Below are 21,039 nucleotides of genomic sequence, written 5' to 3'. Positions count from 1 at the left end.
TGTCTGACACATATACATAATAAATAGTAGCCATATATTTCTTTTGACCTACAGTATAGAAATAATTTATTTCTCATATTCACTAAAGCATTTATGCCTGAAAATCCCCACTAATTTAACCCAGTTTAATGTTGTACCTGAAACACGGTATTTTTCTCAATGGAGAAATATACCCATTGTTTCACATAGGTTTTATTTTTGCAGACAAACCAAAATGCAAAGAAACATATGCAGCATGCCTAAAACCTGCTGCATATGTAACACTGCTGAGCATCTATGCTTTTTTAAAAACTTCCTGATTTGACATAAACGCATGTGCTTGGTCCTCAAGGACATCAGCCTTTTCACTTTGGAAGTAGAAGGGGCTTCCACAGGCCATGTCACCAAAACTCTTAAGTGTATAGCAAACCACCTCAAAACTTAGTAATATGAAACATCTGTTGCATTAGGGTTACAGATTCTGTGGGTCGGGAATTATGGTTTGCAGTGGGTATGGCTGGTTTGTGCTTCACCCTTGTCTGGGTCCTCACCTAGGAAGAGTCAAAGGCTGCTGTGAGGTGATGCTCAAGATTACAATCACCTGGGGATTCCTTCCTTCACACATCTGGCACCTACACTGGAATAATTTGAATGCTGCTCCCAGCTGGGACTGTGAGTTAGAATGCCTACCTGAGGCCACTCCATGTGGTTTGTGCTTCCTCAAAGCATGGCAGCCTCAGGCTGATGGAACTTCTTACAACCCAAGGTTTCAGTGGGCAAGGCAGAAGCCACATTGCCTTTTCTGACCCAGCCCTCCCAGGTTCAAGAGGAGGAGACATAGACTCCATACCTTGATGGGAAGAATGTAAGATGGTTTTGTCACCATTTTCCAAACACCACACTAATTCTTAGAAAATGAGCTCCAGAATCCCAACAGAAGGAAATATCACTGTAATGCATTTCATCACTCTTCTAGCATCATTTTTGTTGTCATATTTTATTCACCTTTTGTAAGGGTAGAATCAAATCTCCAGCTTCCCATCATGCCTGGAATGTGCTGGCACCCTGGAAGCAAGCAGATTCTCTTCTCCCCTCCTTTCCCGCACTTGGCTCTGTCTTGGAGTATGCCAATTTTGAGGGAAGAATTCCTCCTCTGGTACCTGCTGCTTGTTGGCCAGTGGCAGGGAGCCTTCCAGTGTAACAATAGAACCCATGTCCAGGGCGATCAGGTCAGTGGAACAGAGAATAATAACAGCCTGCAGCCAGGCTTGCATGCTATGGAGGCTTGGAATTATGTACCCCAGAAAAACATGTCCTTAATTTTAATCTATTATTGATGGTCTGAACTCGGTAAATAAAACCGTTCACTGAGGTTATTTCAGTTAAGGTGTGGCCAATTTTTAATCAAGATGGATTCAGATTGTTTCAAACACGCCATTTGGGACTAAAGGACTCCTTTAAGAGACTATTTCTTATCTGTCAGGGGGCTTTGGAAAACAAAGAGGGTGGATGCCAGGACCTTGGATTGGGGCCCGACAGATCTTGGGACTTCAGACTCCCTGGCACCAAGGGGCTGATGAGGTCATGATGTGGAACGCCAGGATTCAGATGACACCCTGGGCTGTGTGCAGTGAAGGATCACAGCAACTCTGAGGGACCCACAAGAACCGGAGATGTGTCCGTGCTCAGTCAATGCGCAAACCTGGGAATGAGGTGGTGCTTCCTGCCCTGCCTGCCTGGAACCAACATATCTAAGATGCACCTTCAGCCATCAGTTGTGACCAGTGAATCCTGCTGTGCTTCCTTTGACTCATGTCGCCTTGGCCACTGGCCTTGCACGCCTCTCCATGTGGAAGGATAAGGACATGTAAAGGCTGTCTCCCCTCCCCACAACATCACCAAGGCCCAGCTGGGAGAACTAGAACCAGGCTGATGTGTGCCTCGTTTGAGATACAGCAGGACCATTACCTAAGCTTATTAAAAGAGTGGTTATAACTGATGATAATGATTATAGTTATCCTCTATTGGGTCCTTACTGAGTATTGAGCACTGCAAACTACATGGATCTTCGGTTTTAATCCTGTCAGTAATCTTGAGGTTATAAACCAAGTCTTAGTCACTGTTTCCCAAACACTAGCACTGTTAGATAACCCACTAGACTTAGCATGGTTACAAATAAGTTTAGAAAATGCTGGTTTTTCTAGACAGTGCTGTAAATAGTAGTTATCCAAGAAAGCAATGTATGTTGAAACTTCCAAATTTATTTCCTCACAGAACTGAGAGAACTGGTATTTTAGGGAACATCAGTTTGAAACCTGAGAGGATGGCATAGAAGTGGGTCAGCACAAAATAGGCTTCAGGACCTTTGACTAGTCCAGGAACCACGTGGAAATAGGTTGAAGTCTAAAACCATCGTAGTTGGGTTTGGTGTGACCATTTCGAAAATCATTACCCAGACTCTACTAGGCTGGGCTCAGTGACTCCTGAAAGCTGCTAATGGTTTGTTCTTCAAAATGTACCAATGCGTTCCACAGTTCTCCAAACAAAGCCTGCCGTGTAATAGGAGCAGGAGCTCTGTCTGCTTCCAGTCCCCAGTCATATACGTGCGCAAGAGTGAGCAGGTTGAGCGTGAAGCCCATCCTGAGCCCACTCAGGCCTCCACAGGCTGCCCTGTTGCTGTCCAGCATGTCCCCAAGTCTGGGAGGCCCTTCTACTCCCCCAGACGCAGCCAGAGCCCGGGAAGAGCACTGCCGGCCACGTTCTCACCCCTGGGCCTGATGCAAGCTCCAGTCTCTTCATTCTACTGGTCTGTTTTTAAAAATCTGCACTCTAAACCTTTTTTCCTTCTGATATGATCAAAGTATTTTTAGAAGACAAACCTGCTTTTGCTGCATTTATATATGTCTAATGCAACTTCATATCCGTTCCTCCATTTTCCTCTGAAGAATTGCCATTTGGAATTAAAGTATTTCCAACTGATTTTTAGCTCTCTGGCGGTTCTATTCAAATTAAAATGACCATTTGTTTTTGAATTGAGGTGTGTCAGAAGGGCATTATTTTTTCCATATCACATAAAGCAAAGGTAGTCTTATTGAAACTCAGATGTCAACACCTTCCTAAGATTAGGCTTTACTCTGAAAGCATCCTGGATAATCATTGGAATTAATCTATTCATTAAATTACACGTACATATGCACATATAAAAGGGCATCAGGCAAGGGTCTAAGCAATTTACAACTTAGAACTTAAATTATACATTTAATTCCCTATGGAGTAGCAACTATTATTATCCACATTTCACAGTCGAAGAAAATTTGACACAAGATGACCCAGCTGGAAAAGGTTGGATCAGGAATTTGAATCCTGGCAGCTTGGGTCCAGAGTTCTCACTCTTTGCAAGGAATTCTAAGCAAACAAAAATCTTTCACCATTTTTAGAGTATAATTGCCATTTCCAGGACCAAGGGTTTAATAAGCATGCAGCATTTTCAACTAAAATAGCACATGGCCAATTACAGTGTTAGCTTCTGACACAGCTCCTCAGGTGATGGTTAGAAACCTTTGGTTTCTGATAAAAATAAAAGACTGACCCATGTTTCATTTTTATTATTATGAAACTAAAGGAAACAAAATGAACTATAAAACTTGGGGTTTTAAAAGTTACTTAAAATAGAAGTTCCTCCCTCCCAAATACTTTATTGCACACGCTAAAAATTCTCATAGCCCTGTTATACAAATTAAGTTATAATTTTCTGAGTCTGGATAAATTTATTTGGAGGGGATCTGTATTAGATGAACATAATGATACTTATTCTTTATTCTTCTATCTCCTGGCTCTTATAAACTTTGATATATATATATATGATAAAAGCAGCATAGAACAAAGTATCTTCATTTGAAAAATTTTAGCTCTCGGCTCAAGGTGAAAATCTTTTCAAGGATTTAACCAAAGTCACATTTTTAATGAAATAATGATTTCTTTTATATTTTGGAGGGATTTTAATTTCTGTCAGTTGAGACCATAGAATGGCATGGTTTTGGCCCCTAGAAAGAAAATTTTCCTTAGTACCTGCTAGATGAAGATTTCCACTTCCATCCACGTTTTGCACATCTGTTTTTATAAATATATCTCTTCTGTGAAATCCAGACCACAGAAGCCTCTAATATTTCAGATTTATGTGGTTTCTAGTTATTTTCAAACCTTTTCTAATTTTTTCCCTACAGTAAAGACAAAAAAGTTTCGTTTCTTTGTAATGAAGTTTTGCTTTTTTTCATTCCAATTAAAAGCATATTATAGCCATATTATTGTATACTCTGCACAAGCATCATTCTAAATTGTTACATGAGAATGCATCATTTAGCCATTTCCTACTGTTAGTACTTGCACAATATATTACATTTTTTATATTAGAAATAACGTGGCCATGAACTTTCTGTATTTAGGATCATTTCCTCAGGATAGATTCCTAGAAATTGAGTTAATGAATCTCAAAGGATATTCATATTTTGAAACTCTTGATATACGTGGCTACATTACTTGGTGAGATGATTTTAGTAATGAACATCCTCTGGCAATTTCCTGCCTGTGGTTGATAGACTTTTTAATGTGTGTATGCATCTGTGTGTGTGGCTTGTTTGACTTGCACAGTCTGGGAAAACTCAGCTATTAACCAGATCCTTTGGTGCTCAGTGGAGAGAATTTGGACCTCAGCAAAAAGGTCAAGAACTGGCTTTTCGTTCTGGCTCAGCTACCAACTGGCTTTGAGAACCTGAGCAAGTCACTTGCCCTCCTGCATTTTGTAAAATGGGGAGATTAGGTCATTTATTTATAAACTACTTGTTGAATACTCTTTATGGTGCTCGGTACCAGAGAAATCATAAAATGTGAATTCAGGGTCCTTTCTCAGGATATTACCCCCTAGTTGGGGACAGATGTATGGAGGCAGTATCGCATGATGATTAAGAGGATGGACTCTGGAGGCAGCTGAATCTGAATTCAAATCCTAGTTATTAGCTGTATTAGCTGGCTAATGTAAGCTCACTTAGCCTTAATTTCCTCGTGAATAAATGGGGGCCATAACACCTGTGTTACCAGATTGTTGTGCAGATTCAATGAGATAGTGGTTAATGTACTTGATAATGGTTCATTTTATTGTTTTGTTGCTGATGTGATTCCAATGCACTTGATAAGTTTTAGAAGTAGGGACCATGTATGCAGAGGCATGTGGCTTCATGAAAGTGTCATGTGTTCACAGAATGGGGTAGAAGTCTGAGCACTGAGGAAATGTGTGGGAGCAGGAAGACACATCAAAGGTGCTTTCAATATCGAACGGGCTGTTGTGGTCACCCCGAAAATAGAGAGTGGACTCTCCTCGACTCAAAATGTGGCTCAGTGTTGATATTTGATGACAGCACACACCCACCAAGAGGATGTGAAAAGTTTTATCACTCACATAAAGAAGCTTTCTTGGGAAAGCAGGACAGACTCCCAAGCAGATCCAAAAATGGCTTGAAAGGCCAGGAAGGGCAACTGGCTTGGGGTTTAATGGTAGTTTAGGGAATGGGGCTGGAGTGAGGGTTCAGTCTGGGTGGTTTGCATTTCTTACTAGCACCAATGGAGAGAGTTTGTGGGCCTCCTTATCAGCTTGAAAGCTGTCAGCAAACTTCGAAAATGGAGTCAGATTTTATTATAATGGGGTACGGTTCTCTGATGGGCAAAGGAAATCCCAGACACGGCCTTCCTTACTTAAATGGGAAAACAAAAGAACAAACTCTTTACCTGGATCCCACCCCTCCCTTCCCCTTTTTTCCTGCTCCCTCTTTCCCTCCAGTGACCTCCTGTAGTACCTCTAAGTCCTCTGCTCTAATTGCTCCCATCCTATTCTCTCTTAAAGTACCTACCCCGAGCTTGCTCACTAGTCCTCCTGAAAACCGCCCTTGTCTAGGTGACTGTGACTCACTTCCGGTCAGTCTTGGCCCAAATATCACATTCTCAGTGAACTCTTTCCTGATCTCCCAATTTTAAGTTGTGACCTCCCTCCCTGTCACTCCCCATCCTGTGTTCTTGCTTTCTATTTTTTCTAAAATCATATATGATTTACTTATTAGTCATCTTTATTGTCTGCTCTCCAAGAGCAGAGATTTTTGTCAGTTGTCTACTGCTTGTCCCGACGGCTTAATTCGGTGACCGGTAATAATAGATGTTTGATAAATATTGCTGGAAGAGGAACTGATGGGTAGACCCTAGAGAGAGGAAGGGAGGGAGAGAGAGGAGGAGGGAGTGAGAGAGGGGAGTCCCTGCTTATGTTTGCAACATGTCTGAGAATAATCTTACTGCATTAAAACAGACCTGAGGTCAAATTGGATTAGTCAGTTCAGACCAAATTGGATCTCCCCCAGAGTATTCATGCCTACACGTTAGCACAAATGAATGAGAGTCTGGGCATTTGCTAATGAAATATGCTAATGAGACTTTGGTGGCTGTTAGGGTGCTTAGCCATTCCACCTGGGAAGGGGCAACAGGGCCATTTTCTTGGCATAAGCTGGTTTCCCCAATACACCAGTATGAGGTCCAGTTGTAAAGTTTGAAATTCCAAGTCACCACTCACACAGGAGACCAGAAATAAATTTAGATTCACATTTGGAATATGCAAGTATCTATATGTCAGAACCACTGAGTTTTTAAATTTCTCCAAGAACTATTTTGGGCAATATCAACTGCACAGCTGTTGAATGGCATCAAGGATTATTTTGTTTGCGTGATTGTTCACTGTAAAGGCACAGTAGGGGACTTGAGATCTAAAAAAATAAAAGCATTTAGAAAGTTGCATGTGGTTTCCAACTTGGAACAGTTTGCATGCAGAAAACAACTGATTAAATTGGATTTTATCTTTAGGTAAAGATGCACCTTATACCAACTGCTGACCAAAGAACATGGTAGAAAAGCTACTCGATGCCCTGCTTGTTGCCTTCCCAGTGGTGCTTGCAAACTGTTCCACAGTGCAGTGTGACACAAAATGCCACTCGGCAAACTTAGAGCTTCTGGCCGAGATTCCTCATGCTCCACTAAGTGATGGACAGTGGCTGGGAGGGGCAAGAGAGAAGTACACTTGGATTCTGTAGAGTTAGATGGCACAAACCAGAAGGTTGAATGTGTTTGGCACTTACTTCTTTGGCCACAGACAGGAAAGCAGGTGACAGCAAGGAAAATAGTAAGAAAAGGAGATGACTAGGAAATCCGAGAAGAGAGTGATGACACACAGAAAGAGTTTGAAAAATAGCAGCTGGAAACTTTGTAATAGTTACTTCTTCCTTAAAATTTGTATTGTTTATTTGGATCTTAGCTTAGCTAAGGTTTTCCTAAAATATTGCAAAGCAGTTTTGAGCAGCTCAATTTGACAAATTTCCATTCTCTCAAAAATAACCCTGCCACACTTTCTTAAGCTCAGCATTTGAGAAATCTAAGATTTTTTTCAAGGTTCTTGTTTAAAGAAATGGATTATTTCTCTCTGATGCACAACTTTTTTGTTGTTCTTTCAAAAGCTGCACACAAAAAACAAACAGCAAATAAGCATCAACTACATGTGGTCAGATAAATGACACGTTCTTAATGCAACCTAAAAAAGTCTCTATCACGTGGAGTGTCTTCTTTTTCAACATCTAAGCAGTCTGTCGGTAATTAGCCAAAAGATTGCCATCAGTCTCAGAAAAACAGCTGGATAAATTATAGTGGAAGGGCAGCAATTTTAACATTCTACAGTTGACCCCAAAAACATCAGATTGTTTAATAGCTTCTAAACGAAGTACTTTGCTCCGTTTTTGGGAGCCCACACAAGCCCTTTGGTTCAGGGAAATGCTGAGTGAATGAATGAAGTGACGAAGTAAGGACCTAGTCTTCAGCCCTTTTGCTGAATTGTGCTCATGGTAGCCATCTGCCCCTGGAGAACAATCGGAGCAGCAACTGGGCATGTTGTGCCATCGGAGACAAAGGCCTCTCTACTTCTGGCCAGAAAGCAGCAGGTTTGGAGGTCACTGGGGATTTTAGGAGTGAGCCAGGTCAACCACTGACACCTGATGACTCAAATAAAGCCAGGATTATACAGCTTTAACTAGCACATTAACTGGAAAGACGCCAGGGTCCTGCCCTGCTCTGTCATATTTCTTTAGCTATCATAGCAATGAGAATACAGTTTGTTCTTTCCTCTTTTTGCCTTCCTCCTCTTTCAGGACTGAAAACCACAGGTAAAGAATATAGCAAACATTCATGGGGAAATTCCTAGGAAGGGAAAGGAAGATGCATTTGACGGTAGGAAAACGTGTTCAGAACAAATAGGATCAAACAGGATAGGTATAGTAGTATCTATAAAAGAAAATCAACCATTTGATTGTCATTCAGCAATTTGGACTGTTTCAGTTAGCATTTTTTCTTCTTTTTTTTTTTTAATTTTCCACTTGCCAACAGAAACAGAGAATCAAGTCTAGGATGCTGTACTGCAAACCTGAATGAGAATCCCTCTGCCTCCTTATTCACCAAACCCCTCAAAATCTGCATAGTAAACCCTTCATATATATAATTTTTGTAGACACTGAAGTAATAGGTGGTAAGCATACACTCAATATACCAGTACCACCCATTAAAAGTATTTAAGCATGACCCACAGAGATTGAAAACAAAAGGAATGAACAGATTGTCCACCACTCTCCTAGATTGACTGATGTACCACTTTGTGAAGCATCTCTGGATCTCTGCAGGATTTAATGTTTTATGGATTTGGGGAAACACTGTGTAGTCCGGAGTTATCTCCCAAGCCCATATTATGTGTGGGAAATGAACTGATGGCCTAAAAAAAAAGTGCATGCTCTTTTTCAAGTTAGAGATGATTTTGATGGAAGGCCAGGAAAATAGAAAGACTGTCCACAAGAGGGCGTGCTATTTTTAATGTAACAGAACTTTCATGAATGCCAAGCCAGTGTTGGCCTCATGCTGTTCGCTGGAGATGGAGTCCATGGAGGAACTATGGGTAGAGCTTCGCTTGAACAGTTTGTAAAAAGTATTCTAGGAACAGAGAGGCGTGAGTCGTCTCTGAGGCTGCTAGGGCCACCACTGCTGATCCACTGCCACTCGGATGCCAGGGATTTCCACGGAAAGCACATCAGGAAACCTGATTCTAGTCCCCAGGACAGCTCTGTTAGGAACTCCGTGTCCTTCTCTGTTAAGTGCAAATAATAACCCCTGCTCTGTCTACCTCATAAAGTTAAGATAGTGTATCATCTAATGCACCCCACAAATATATGGTGTTCATTGAAATATTATTCTAGTGCCCAAACCGGCCAGGACCCTTAGGATGTGACTCTGGGGCTGACCCCAGAGCCCGGTCCTACCTGTTCCCTGTTGTGACGCCAGAAACCTGGAAACACTGAAACCCCTGGATTTTATATTGGAGGCTGACGTGAGTAAATTTACTACGTAAGTGGTAGCAATGACGACAACCTTCTAGGCTAGTCCTCTGACCTCAAGATATTGTATAGCTGTGGACATTCGTCCATTGAGTCAGAAACATTTGCTAAGCACCTACTTTGTACCAAGGCTGAGGCATGACACTGGGATTTTAATTATGATGAAAAGCACACACAGTACCTCATCTCATAAAGCTAACATTCCAACAGGGTCATAGGTAATAACTTCAAAATCACACTGAGATATATATGGTTACAAATTTTCAAGGAGACAAGAAGAAAGTGGTGGCAGGTGAGGTTGAAGGGTATCAGAGACCAGACCACACAGTCCCCTGCAGGCTATGGTATGCAGTTTTGTCTTTAGCTTAAGAATCTCTGGAAGGTTTTCAGTGGCATGATGGGAAGTGGGGCTGAGCATAAATAGAGACATGACTACATTTATGTTTGAAAAAATACAATTTTTTGTGTGTTTGGGGAAAAAAATGTTTATTTTTATCTAATGGAACTAGAACACAATCATTGTAGAAAACAAAAAATCAGAAAGGAGTATAGGAGAAAATAAATAACTAAAAATTTTCTATCAAGAGATAGTTGTTGTTTATACCCAACAGTTCAGTGAGTGTGAGATATTTTGGTGGGTTTTCTTCTGATATTTTCTGTGTGCATCCATTTTAAAACTGGGAATCATATTGTATGGCAGTTATCACATTATACCTCATTCTTCCCTCACAGTCCCACTGAATCAAGGTTCTTGAGATTACTGCAGTGTCTCCTGATTGAAGGAGGACAGTAGAACTTCCTGGAGATTTTTTTTTTTAATACCAAGGTCTGGGTTTCATCTCCAGAAATTTGGATTCATTGGTATAAGGTGGAGTGTGGGCATGGGTGTTTCTCTGTTTATTCGAGATACATTCCCGAGGTGATTCTAATCAGCAGTCAAGGTTGAGATCCACTGACTTGGTGGAAAGCATAGAACAAAAGTTCTCAACATTTGGTCCTGGGACCAGTAACATCAAGGTCATGTGTTAATTTGTTAGAAATGCAGATCCCTGGGTCTGATAACATACTGACTGAACCAGAACCATGGGGTGTGGGACCCCATGGTTTTACCACCCCTGTAGGTGATTCTGATGGCCCCTAAAGTATGAGAAGCACTGGTTCTAGAGAATTGCAGGCAGGAAGCCTGGAGTCTAGATCAGATTCTAGATCCGATTGCAGGACAGTGCTGTGATAGTAGGCAAAGCACTGAGTCTCTCAGGTCCTCTGGTTCTTTACATAAAAAGGACAAATGAGATTAAATGAGCTCAAAGTTTATAGAGGATTGTTCTAGTTTGCTAGCTGCCAGAACGCAATATACCAGAATCGGAATGACTTTTTAAAAGGGGAATTTAATAAGTTGCTAGCTGACAGTTCTAAGGCCAGAAAATGTCCCAATTAAAGCAAGTCTGAGGAAGTGTCCAATCTAAGGCATCCAGGGAAAGATACCTTGGTTCGAGGAGGCCGATGAAGTTCGCGGTTTCTTTCTCAAGTGGAAGGGCACATGGCAAGCACGGTGTCATCTGCTAGCTTTCTCTCCTGGCTTCCTGTTTCATGAAGCTCCCTAGGAGGCGTTTTCCTTCTTCATCTCCAAAGGTCGCTGGCTGTAGACTCTCTGCTTCATGGTACTGCAGCATTCTCTGCTCTCTCCGAATCTCCTTCATTCTCCAAAATGTTTCCTCTTTTATAGGACTCCAGAAACTTATCAAGACCCACCCAAATGGGTGGAGACCTGTCGTCACCTAATCCAATTTAACAACCACTCTTAATTAAATCACATCTCCAGGGAGATGATCTGATTACAGTTTCCAACATACAGTATTGAATAGGGATTATTCTGCCTTTATGAAATGGGATTTTGATTAAAACATGGCTTTTCTAGGGGACATACATCATTTCAACCCAGCACAATGATGTTGTGATGACTTAGAGTTATATACCCAGGAAAACATGTTCTTAATCTTAATCCAGTCCAATGAGTATGAATTATTGCAAATAGGACTTTTTGATGCCCTTACTTCAGTTAAGGTCTGGTCCAACTGAATTAGGGTGGGTCTGAGTCCCATTTACTGGAGGTCTTCTAGAGGACCCACAAGGAAGGAGAACCCTGGGGAGCAGGCTGAAGCAGGACGTCCACGGGACCTGGAAAAGAAAAGAGAAGATGCCACTATGTGCATTGCCATGTGATGGAAAAACCAAGGAACCCAAAAAATTGCCAGCTGGCTGAAAGATACCGACCCCAGGAGGAAGCACGCCTCCTAGCCTCTGAAACTGTGAGCCAATAAGCCAACATACTGTATGGTATTTGTTTTTAGCAACTGGGAAACTAAAACAGATATTAAGAATCTATCATCTAATCAAATCTAATAAAGTTTTTATATTGATCTTTTAAAAGTCTTTAATTTTATATAGTGGAATTCGAGCATAGTCATTACAGGAAATTTGAAAAATACAGAAAGGAATAAAGAAGAAAATGATCGTCAACTGAAATTTCTCCACCTGGAGATAACTCTTGTTTGTCTAGACAGTTCGATGTGTTTAGAGACATTTTGGTGTTATCTTCCATTGTTTTCAGGGCACATATAATTACAAAACTGGGAATCACATTATATGAAGGTTCAGGAGTCTACTTCTCACCTAACATTACATCAAATGCATATACGCCTATCACCAAAAGTTACTTTAAACATCTCTTCTCAGTTATCTACATAATACTTCAATACATCTGTATCATAATTTAGCCTTTCTCCTGTCCTGAATGTGGAAGCTTCTTCTTATTTCTTGATATTGTAGTTATGATACATTTCTATATCTATGTATATCTTTGTCTGGAGACCTCCTTAAGAGAATACTAGAAATAGATTCATTGGATCAAGGCACATGAACTTTTTCAAGGTTTTTGATACATTGCCAACTTTTTTTCCAGCCACAAACCAATTCACCACCACACTGGCAGCATGTTAGAGAGTTCTCCTCACTGCACCCTCAGCAGCATTAGTAATAACTGATTTTCATTTCAGCTATTGTCACAAGGAAGCAGAAGGCTGCATCTTCAGGGCAGTGTGTACATGAGGTGGATCGCTCAGGCCACCAACACCTAAGGGGCTTCAGAAACGAGAGAGAAGCGAAAGCAGCCTGGAGCGTGAGGATTGGGGTTGGAGCAGCAGGGAGAGACTGTTCAGTGATTCATGAACAGTAGACCCTCCTTAAAGTGCAGCACTGGAATTTACTTGAAGTCCCAGGAAGAATTGTGGTTTGATGATAAATCACCTTCTCTAGAGATGGGTGCTAATGAGCAGATTGTCATGGTCCCCAGAGGCCAAAAGTGGTAGAGAAGGGGATATCAGTTAGATGAACTTCTAGGTCCCTTATGGACTTACAATGCTAAATCGTTAAAGTCATTTTAATAATTCCTTTAGGTGTGATATTCCTTTCCCACCGTCCTTTTTTCCTGGGCATTTACATCTCTACAGGTATCACAGAGGACTTAGTTCTCCTATGGTTTACGGTCTATTCACTCTTCCTTGCCTCCTTGTCTTCACCTGACATCATCATCACCTTCTAGTAACGTGATTCCTCTTTGGTTCCATATGTCAAGTTATAGGGAGAAAGAAGGAAAATAGCAGGAAGACTTAGAAAATAGAATCCCAAACCTGATTTATTAAAAAAAAAAAAAAGGGAAGTGATTAATAAATCATTTATTTATAATCCCACCTACTTCCAAAAATATTATCGGTGGTGCCTGCTTTGGTAGAGGGCCCAGGGAGGGTAAAAAGTCTCCTCTTTAAAAGCTGGACCATGGGACACCAGTGCTGTGAGCTGAAATAGGGTAACAAAGGGAGCGTGATTCTGACCTTGACCTCCCGGGTATTTTTAAATGTGAACATCATTTGGATAAGAGCCAGTTCACAGGGGGGTTAAAAGCATAGGTAGGCATGCCTGGGTTCCAATCTCAGCACCACCAGTTATCAACTATGGGCCCTTAGGCACATTATTAAACTCTTAGTGCCTCAGTTTCCTCAATCGTAAAATGGGAATAAGTAGGGCAAGACTAACCTTGGAAGTTTGTTGTGAGTCTTAAATGAGCCGAGATATGCAAAGTGCTTAGTATAATCAATGCCCAGCACATGGTAAACATTCTGAAAGTATTAGTTGTCATTAATTGAACCCAGTTATTGTCAGTCAGGCAGTTTTCACCCTCTGAGGATATATGGAAATGTCTGGAGACATTTTTGGCTGTTACAGCTGAGAGCGGGGGAGGTGGCTACTAGCGTAGCAGCCAGTGGAGGAAGAGGCCAGGGGTGCTACTGGGCGTCCTCCAGTGCACAGGACAAACCCCACAACAAAGAATTATCCAGCCCAAATCTCCAGGAGTGCCAAGGGTGGGAATTCTGTATTCAACAGAGCATGGAGAGAAATGTGCTTCATCAACTGAATGTACAGATAAAAATAGGTCACACCAATATTTTTATTAGAAAAAGCCTGCAGCAAAATTATGAAATGACTATTGTGTATAGAGACACTGTCTTAGACACTGTGGGGGACTGAAAAGAAACCAAGGGGCTGTCCTTGCGCTTAGAGAAGAACTCTGTGTAGTTTGGACAATTTAAGAGGGAACTTTGAAAGAAGAGATTTTTATAGTCATTTTTCCTTTAATAAGAGGGTGAGGGGGATCTGGGGTCATTTACATGATGCACAATAGTGGTCTCTCAAGTGCCAGCACTTACACTCCCTGTGATGAAGCATCTTAAGGGAACAGTGTGCGGTCCTTCATATGTCTGAATGTGTCTTGTGTTTGGGTAAATTCTATTGAATGGCTGTCTGAAAATGAAATCACTGTCACAAATGGAAATAAAAATTACTTGTTATAATAAGTAAAGGCACATACGCAAGAGAAAATATTAAATCTCCTCTCTTCAACCAACCTTAAACCAAAGGATAAAGTCCCCCTTTTTTGCCCATTTTCTATTTAAACAGTTATTTTATCTGACTCTACAACTTATATGTTCATACAATTAGTCTAATTGAAATCACAGAATTTATTCTCTCACAAAATGGCTCACCATTAAATGGTCTTTCTTCTTCAAAATTTAAAACTTTGGCACATCAAAGGGACATATTAATGTACCAAAATGGGAGAAAGTATTTAGAAACCATATATTGGATAAGGGTTTAATATCCAGACTATATAAGGGTTTTTAAATTCAGAAGATAAAAGAACTCCTCCAACTCAACAAGAAAAGATAACTCAGTTAAAAAAAAATGGGTCAAGGATTTGAATAGACTTCTCCAAAGAAGATATTCAGATGGTCAATAAGAATATGAAAAGATGCTCAGCATCATTAACCATTAGAGTAATGCAAATTAAAACTACAGTGAGATACCACTTGACACCACTGGCATGGCTAGTATTTAAAAAGCTGAAAATAATAAGTGATGGTAAGGATGCAGAAAAATAGGAACCCTCGTACACTGTCGGTGGTAATTGAAAATGGTATAGCCACTGTGGAGAACAGTTTGGAAGTTCCTCAGAAAATTAAACATAGAATTACCATATGACTAAGCAATTCTACTCCTAGGTATACCCACGGAACTGAAGGCAGGGACTCAAACAGATATTTGTACACCATTGTCCAAAGCAGCATTATTCACAACAGCCAAAATGTGGAAGAAATCCGTGTCCATCAGTAGATGAACGGCTAAGCAAAAAGTGATATATCCTTACAATGGAATATTATTCAGCCATAAAAAGAAGGGAAGTAGGCAGGCTACAGTGGCTCACTAGCAAAGTTGCAGGAGACCCAGGTTTGATGATTCCCAGTGCCTCCCCATGCGAAAAAAAAAAGTAGTGAGAATGTTACAACATGGATGAATCTTGAGCACATTATATTGAGTGAAATAAGCTAGACACAAAAGGATAGATATTGCATGATTTATATTACATGGAATTCTTACAATAAGCAAATTCATAGACACAGAAAGCAGAATAGTAGTTACAGGGGCGGGGAAAGGGGGAAATGGGGAGTTATTGCTAAATGAGTGTGATTTTGGTTTGGTATGATCAAAATGGTCTGGAAATAGGGTGAAAGTTATAGATAATTAATTGTCACTGTGCTTAATGTCAAGGAATTGGCCATTTAAAATGGTTAAAATGATTTTTATGTTATGTATATTTTACCTCAATTTAAAATAATTTTTTAAAAATTAAAATGTCTTTCTGGATTGTTAGCAGTACAGGTTTGGGAGAGGACCTTTTCCCTCCACTCTGTCATTTTGTCTTTAGGCTGAGATTTGAAAGCTTTTTGAAAGTTATGTCAAGTCACTTTCCCTGCTTGTGGCAATTGTCCTTAAGGATGGGCTGTGGGAAGAAGGGTTGAGGAGGCTTGTGGAGCCCATTAGGGGAAGTGTAGACCCCTGGAAGTTGATATTTATTGAGCAGCCACTATGGCAGGGGATTTTGTTAGACACTCTTATAGGAGGAAACAAAGGCAAATTAGACACAGAGCATATTGCAAGCAGTGATCCCAGGCTGGCAGGGGAATAAGACATGTTAACTCACTCTAATACAAGAGAGAAAATGATAAATGGAATAATAAAAAAAAAATGTAGATAAAGTGCTATGGTATTTCAGAGGAGAGAGTTTGCCTCCATTGGGAGTTTGGAATAATCTTTTTGGATAGAGTGGCATTGAGTTTGAATGTGAGTGTTGGTGAAAATGTAGACATGTTGAGATGATGGTGGAATATTCTAAAGAACAGAGCAAGCTTCCAAGGTGAGAAGTTGAGTATGTCAGAGAAGTTGTTTTTATAGGATTTGGGGAGGGAGGGCAGTGTAGGGAAATAAGATGAGCTAGATAAAGTGGGACTAGCCTACGAATAATCTGTCATGCCAGGATGTGTTTCAGCTGTGGGAAACCATTGACGCTTTCTGAGCAGAAGTGAGAGTGGTGACTGGGCATGTGTAAGGTAAATTTGAGAAATAATGAGGGTGTGAGTTTTCATGGGTTAGGAGGCGGCAGACTTGGCTAATATTTTAGGTGAAGCACCTGGCGGGACATGGTAGCAGGGTGCAGCGTCATGCCAGCTTATTCAGAGAGGCAGCAGCACATAGCGTTTAGGAGCATGGGCTCTGGACACAGCTGCTTTGGGCTCTGTCCTGGCTCTCCCCCTTAGACCAGTTGGGCATATTACTTCACTTCTCAGTACCTCACACTCTTCATCCAAAAAAAAAAAAAAGTTCACTTCTCAAAAGGTTAGATGAGTAGGTACATCTAACATATTCTCAGTAACACCCCGCTCAACAAAAGACATCCTGCTCAATAGTTCGATATAAAAACTGGCAGTTATTGTTACGGAAGGCAACCAAGAGGATGAAATGGAAGACTGACTACTGAACCAACTTGGAATGCCGTGATTGCCAGGAATAAAAAATGACACAAGGAAAGGATCTATCGTTTTGTTATTCACCACAAATTCACTTGTAGAAGGTGAAACGGGAGGCACGTCTAAATAGGAGACAGTGTGAAATGCACGGCGTCTCCATCTACGAAATGGCCCAACCATCTGCATTCTTGTATTCTAGTTCCAAAACCAGAATTGACTGGACTGCATTAAGCTTCTCTGAAAACTCACAAGTACTCCTAAGACACGTGATGTCCCTGTTTCTATTACCGGGAAGAGCTGGGGCCAAAAAGACTGTTGGTCCCACAGGATAACCATCAAATAGACGATGCTTTTGAGAGAAAGGAGAACATTTTTATAGACTTGGGTATTAACAGAATGGACATTGAAGATGTTTTATTTAAAAGAAAAGTAACTATGATATATATTTTGCTTTTAGTTAAGGAATATTGTCTTGTTTGTGGTGGAGTTTTTTGTTTGTTTGTTTTGTTTTGTTTGAGGATGGAGGATGTTTACAGTAGGGAGGGAAGACAAGAGACAGCATATCTGGGAGCTTGATATCCTGCCTCTTATACTGAGACTGTGACTATAGAATTCAGAGAGCTGAAATGCTTTACGCTTCTTCAGTGCCCCGTTCAGTGCTCAGACTTTCTAACTTAAGGCATGTAAGAGAATGAAAATCAATCTTTTAAGTGCAAGGGCAGATTTTAAAAAAGGAGAGGCAGGCTTTATCCCTGTAAGATTAAGCAATCATCAGGGTTTACAGGGTTTAATCTGCTAGAGTCCAGCCCAGGATGGGGTTCAGAGCCCCAGAATAATTGGATGCAGCATCAGGCTTTGAACATCAGAGCTAGTTGGGATGTGGGGGTGAGAGTGAGTGTGTGTGTGTGTGTGTGCAATCTGCTAACAAGTAGGAGAGATCTCTCCTTTGCAGTGTTGTGGCAAGAAGAAAAAGCTGTCTGCCTCTATATCCCTGGCTCCTCCAGTACCCTCAGTGGCTGACTGGACAGGGCTTCTGGGGGTTGCTGAGCATATGAATGTGTGCTATTGTTCCAGGCACACGACGGCTATAGGAACTAGCACCGAACAGGCCCTTCCTTATTCAGATGCAGAGCCCCTTCCATCACTCAAAAGGCCCTTCCAGGTCACATGCCCAAGGCCACTGCAGACAGGGCACAGCTGCCTCAAATCTGCTGCCTTACATTAGCAGTGGTTCGAAAAACCCCACAGCGCTGAGCTTCCCAGGCTCCGCAGAGGAAATCAGAAAGATCTGGAATCCGGGCACTATGTTCTCCGAAGAACTGTGGCTGGAAAATGAGAAAAAGTGTGCTGTGGTTCGGAAGTCTAAGCAAGGCAGGAAACGCCAAGAGCTGCTGGCCGTAGCCCTGGGGGTGAAGGTGGGAGTGAAAGGCGGCTGGCTTTGGCCCCCTCTCAAACTCTTTGCCTGTCCACAGATCTCCTCCCTGGTCCGCAGGGCCGCCCTCACCCACAACGACAACCACTTCAACTATGAGAAGACACACAACTTTAAGGTAAGCAGATCTCCGCGTTCTTTCTTCTGTCGTAGGACAGGTGGGGAGGTATAGTTTATGGTTTCCATCTGGTCTGTGTAAGATCCTGTGATCGTCAAGTAAAGAGACAGCAAATTGCTTTCCACATTTAGCTGCATGCTTAAAATCATTGCTTTGTATCGCTTCAGACTGGAGACCTCAGAAAGCAGATTGCTTGATGTATATGCCTAGAAATACCTCTCTGTATGTTGACTCAGTTCTAGAGAATTGGGCTCATTTCCTCTTAGTCTGCCCAGGTCCAATGAAAGAAATACAGAGCATGTCCAATTTGTCACATTGCAAGATCTTCTGTACTTTTCCATTCAGGGTGGCTGTAAAAAATAATTGCTATCTCTGAGCAAGTGAAAGTAATTTAGTGCTTTGTCTTTTGTTTGCAGTGATGCTAACTGGTTTCATTTACGGGTAGACAGCTGTGAAACCCAATGATGACAAGAGATGCCATCCAGTAGCTTTTGTTTGTGCTCTGGGTGCAGGGAGCACCCTTTCCGTTTGCCAAGCTCCCGCCAGTCACAGCCTTGATCCTGCTTCAGGAGACCAAACAAAAAAGATAGGGAAGTCTAGTGGGAGTTTAAGTGGGTTTTCCTGTGTGTATTTTTAAAGTGGAAAGACCGTTATCTTCATTTCAGAGTAGCACTTGTAAGAATGATCTGCTGTCAGAAAATTATGTCTGCATTCCTTTGCCCTACTGTGCTTTCTGAGAAGGGCTGGGAGGGGATTCTGCTTTCGAATGACCTTGCTTGAGATGCCGTTGAGAGGAGGAGAGAGCTAGAGGTTTTCCTCCAGCAAATGGGCTGGCAGTTTGGAAGTGAGGGGGAGAGCAGGGATGAAAGATCCAGGAGAAGCGGTGGGGGAAGCAAACTGTGAGTTAGCTTTTTTAAAACTCAGTTTCCTTTAGGTCCAGTAACCCGAGTGACTATTGGCACTAGATAACCCCTAGTCGGAGGAGACAGGGAAACGTTTTATTCTGCTGCTTTCCAGTCCTTCGTAAAAGCACTAATGTAGTTCTATCAAGTAACATTCATGTTAGTTTGATCTGTTTGTTCTGCTTCTGTTTTTAGAAAGTCGACGGCTCTGGCATTTGCATGCTATAATTGAACCGAGGAATGGAATTTTTCAGCTCTACTTATTTAGGATTAGGGTGAAATACTGCATTATATAGGTCCTCATTGAAGACAGAGCTCTTGATTTTTCTCCCATCATGAATAGTGACAGTTCTAATTTAGAACATGAAAAGCCTTTATGTTTTTTCTCTTTCTTGTTTAGTTTTTATTCATTTATTTTTTGCCTTAAGACAGTGTTTTCCTGACTTTTGGCAGAAATCCCAGATTTTTTGCATCCTGTGGATGTATTTACATAGATGAGAAGATGAATCTCCTCGGATTTGCAAATTCTTTTCCTTCCTCTTGAAAATTCCAATACTTTTGCCCTGAAGAAACAATTGCGATTGTGCCCTGCCATGATATGGGTTTGCATGGAATGGCTTCTCTATGTGCATATCACAAACTTCTGTAAAAACACACACGCAGATTTGCTGGATTGATACTTTTAAAACTAATTTCAGTCTTTTTAATTTTAGATCTTGGAATAGACAATTAATCTTAAGACATTTTAAAATGAAAAGAGATAGTTGACTCTTATTTCTTAAATATTACTGTGGCTAACATGATACATGGCTATTTATCACAGAAAAACATAAGCAGCTTTTGAAATGTTTGCTTAAAAGCTCAATATCTATTCAGTGTGATCATTTATAGAAGGAAAGTCAGAGACTAGTACAATTTGTGAGAGAGGAATATGTCAGCCAGACAGGAGTGTCTCTCTTCTGCATTTAAATAGACATCGTTGAGCATCAGGGTGAAGCCACTTGAGTAGCTGCAGCAGCTGATTGTGGCTGTCAATGGTACTGCTCGTGCCACTGTCCTTAAGAATAAGTGGCTGGAGGGTTGTGGCGGGGGAGGGGACCCTGTCATTCATAGCCCCTTCTGCTCCCAGCCAGCCCTCTGCTCACCACCAACTAACTTTAGCTGGGAACTTAACATAGTCTTGGAAAAGCATTCTAAAAGAGGTCCGTGCTATAAATAGAGCAGCGGGTTTGTAGAAACAAGCCATCAGACTAACTGAAGGAAGAAAACTCTTATCAAAGGCCTCTGTCAGCTGCTTAGAATTTGTGTTTTAGATTGTAATTTTACATTCGAGTTTTAGTTATTTTTGACTTCCAATAGGCTTTATCCGGAAACATTCTTGCTTTGTGATTTGGGTTATCTTTGAATAGTGTGCATGGTTTAGAGTAAGTGTTCAGTTAAAGGAAGAAATAAACACGTTTGAATGTTTGTCAGCAAATATGCCTTGGGAGACCCTCTCTGCACTTAATTTTCATAAGCCTTCAATGTGAAGGCTCTCGGGCCTCGTGCTCAGGGATGCATCTCCGCCTGTCCCAGGGTCCAGGTTCCTGCTAGCTTCCGTGGCTACTGAATCAACTTCTTTAAAAAGAAGTTTTCACTGATCAAGAATAACTTCCTTGCTTTGACAGAAAATGATGAGATATAGTCACTTTTGGGTCTCTTATCTTTACTATTTCTTCATTAAAAGAGGTGTGGC

General features: G+C 41.2%; 1 protein-coding gene across 3 annotated transcripts in view; it reads left to right on the top strand.

Moving 5' to 3' along the window:
- Nucleotides 1–21,039, top strand: part of CHN2 (chimerin 2) — a 304,362-nt gene that overhangs the window by 259,879 nt on the left and 23,444 nt on the right. For 2 of the 3 annotated variants that reach the window (XM_077120879.1, XM_077120885.1), the window contains exon 7: nt 18,325–18,402. In XM_077120879.1, coding sequence (XP_076976994.1) covers nt 18,325–18,402 — 78 coding nt within the window. Of the gene's footprint in view, nt 1–6,248; nt 9,779–18,324; nt 18,403–21,039 lie in introns of those variants that run through there. The other variant, XM_077120897.1, reaches the window with a different exon arrangement.

Source organism: Tamandua tetradactyla, chromosome 1, assembly GCF_023851605.1.
Source record: "Tamandua tetradactyla isolate mTamTet1 chromosome 1, mTamTet1.pri, whole genome shotgun sequence".
NCBI lineage: Eukaryota > Metazoa > Chordata > Mammalia > Pilosa > Myrmecophagidae > Tamandua > Tamandua tetradactyla.
This window is presented reverse-complemented; position numbering and strand designations above follow the sequence as displayed.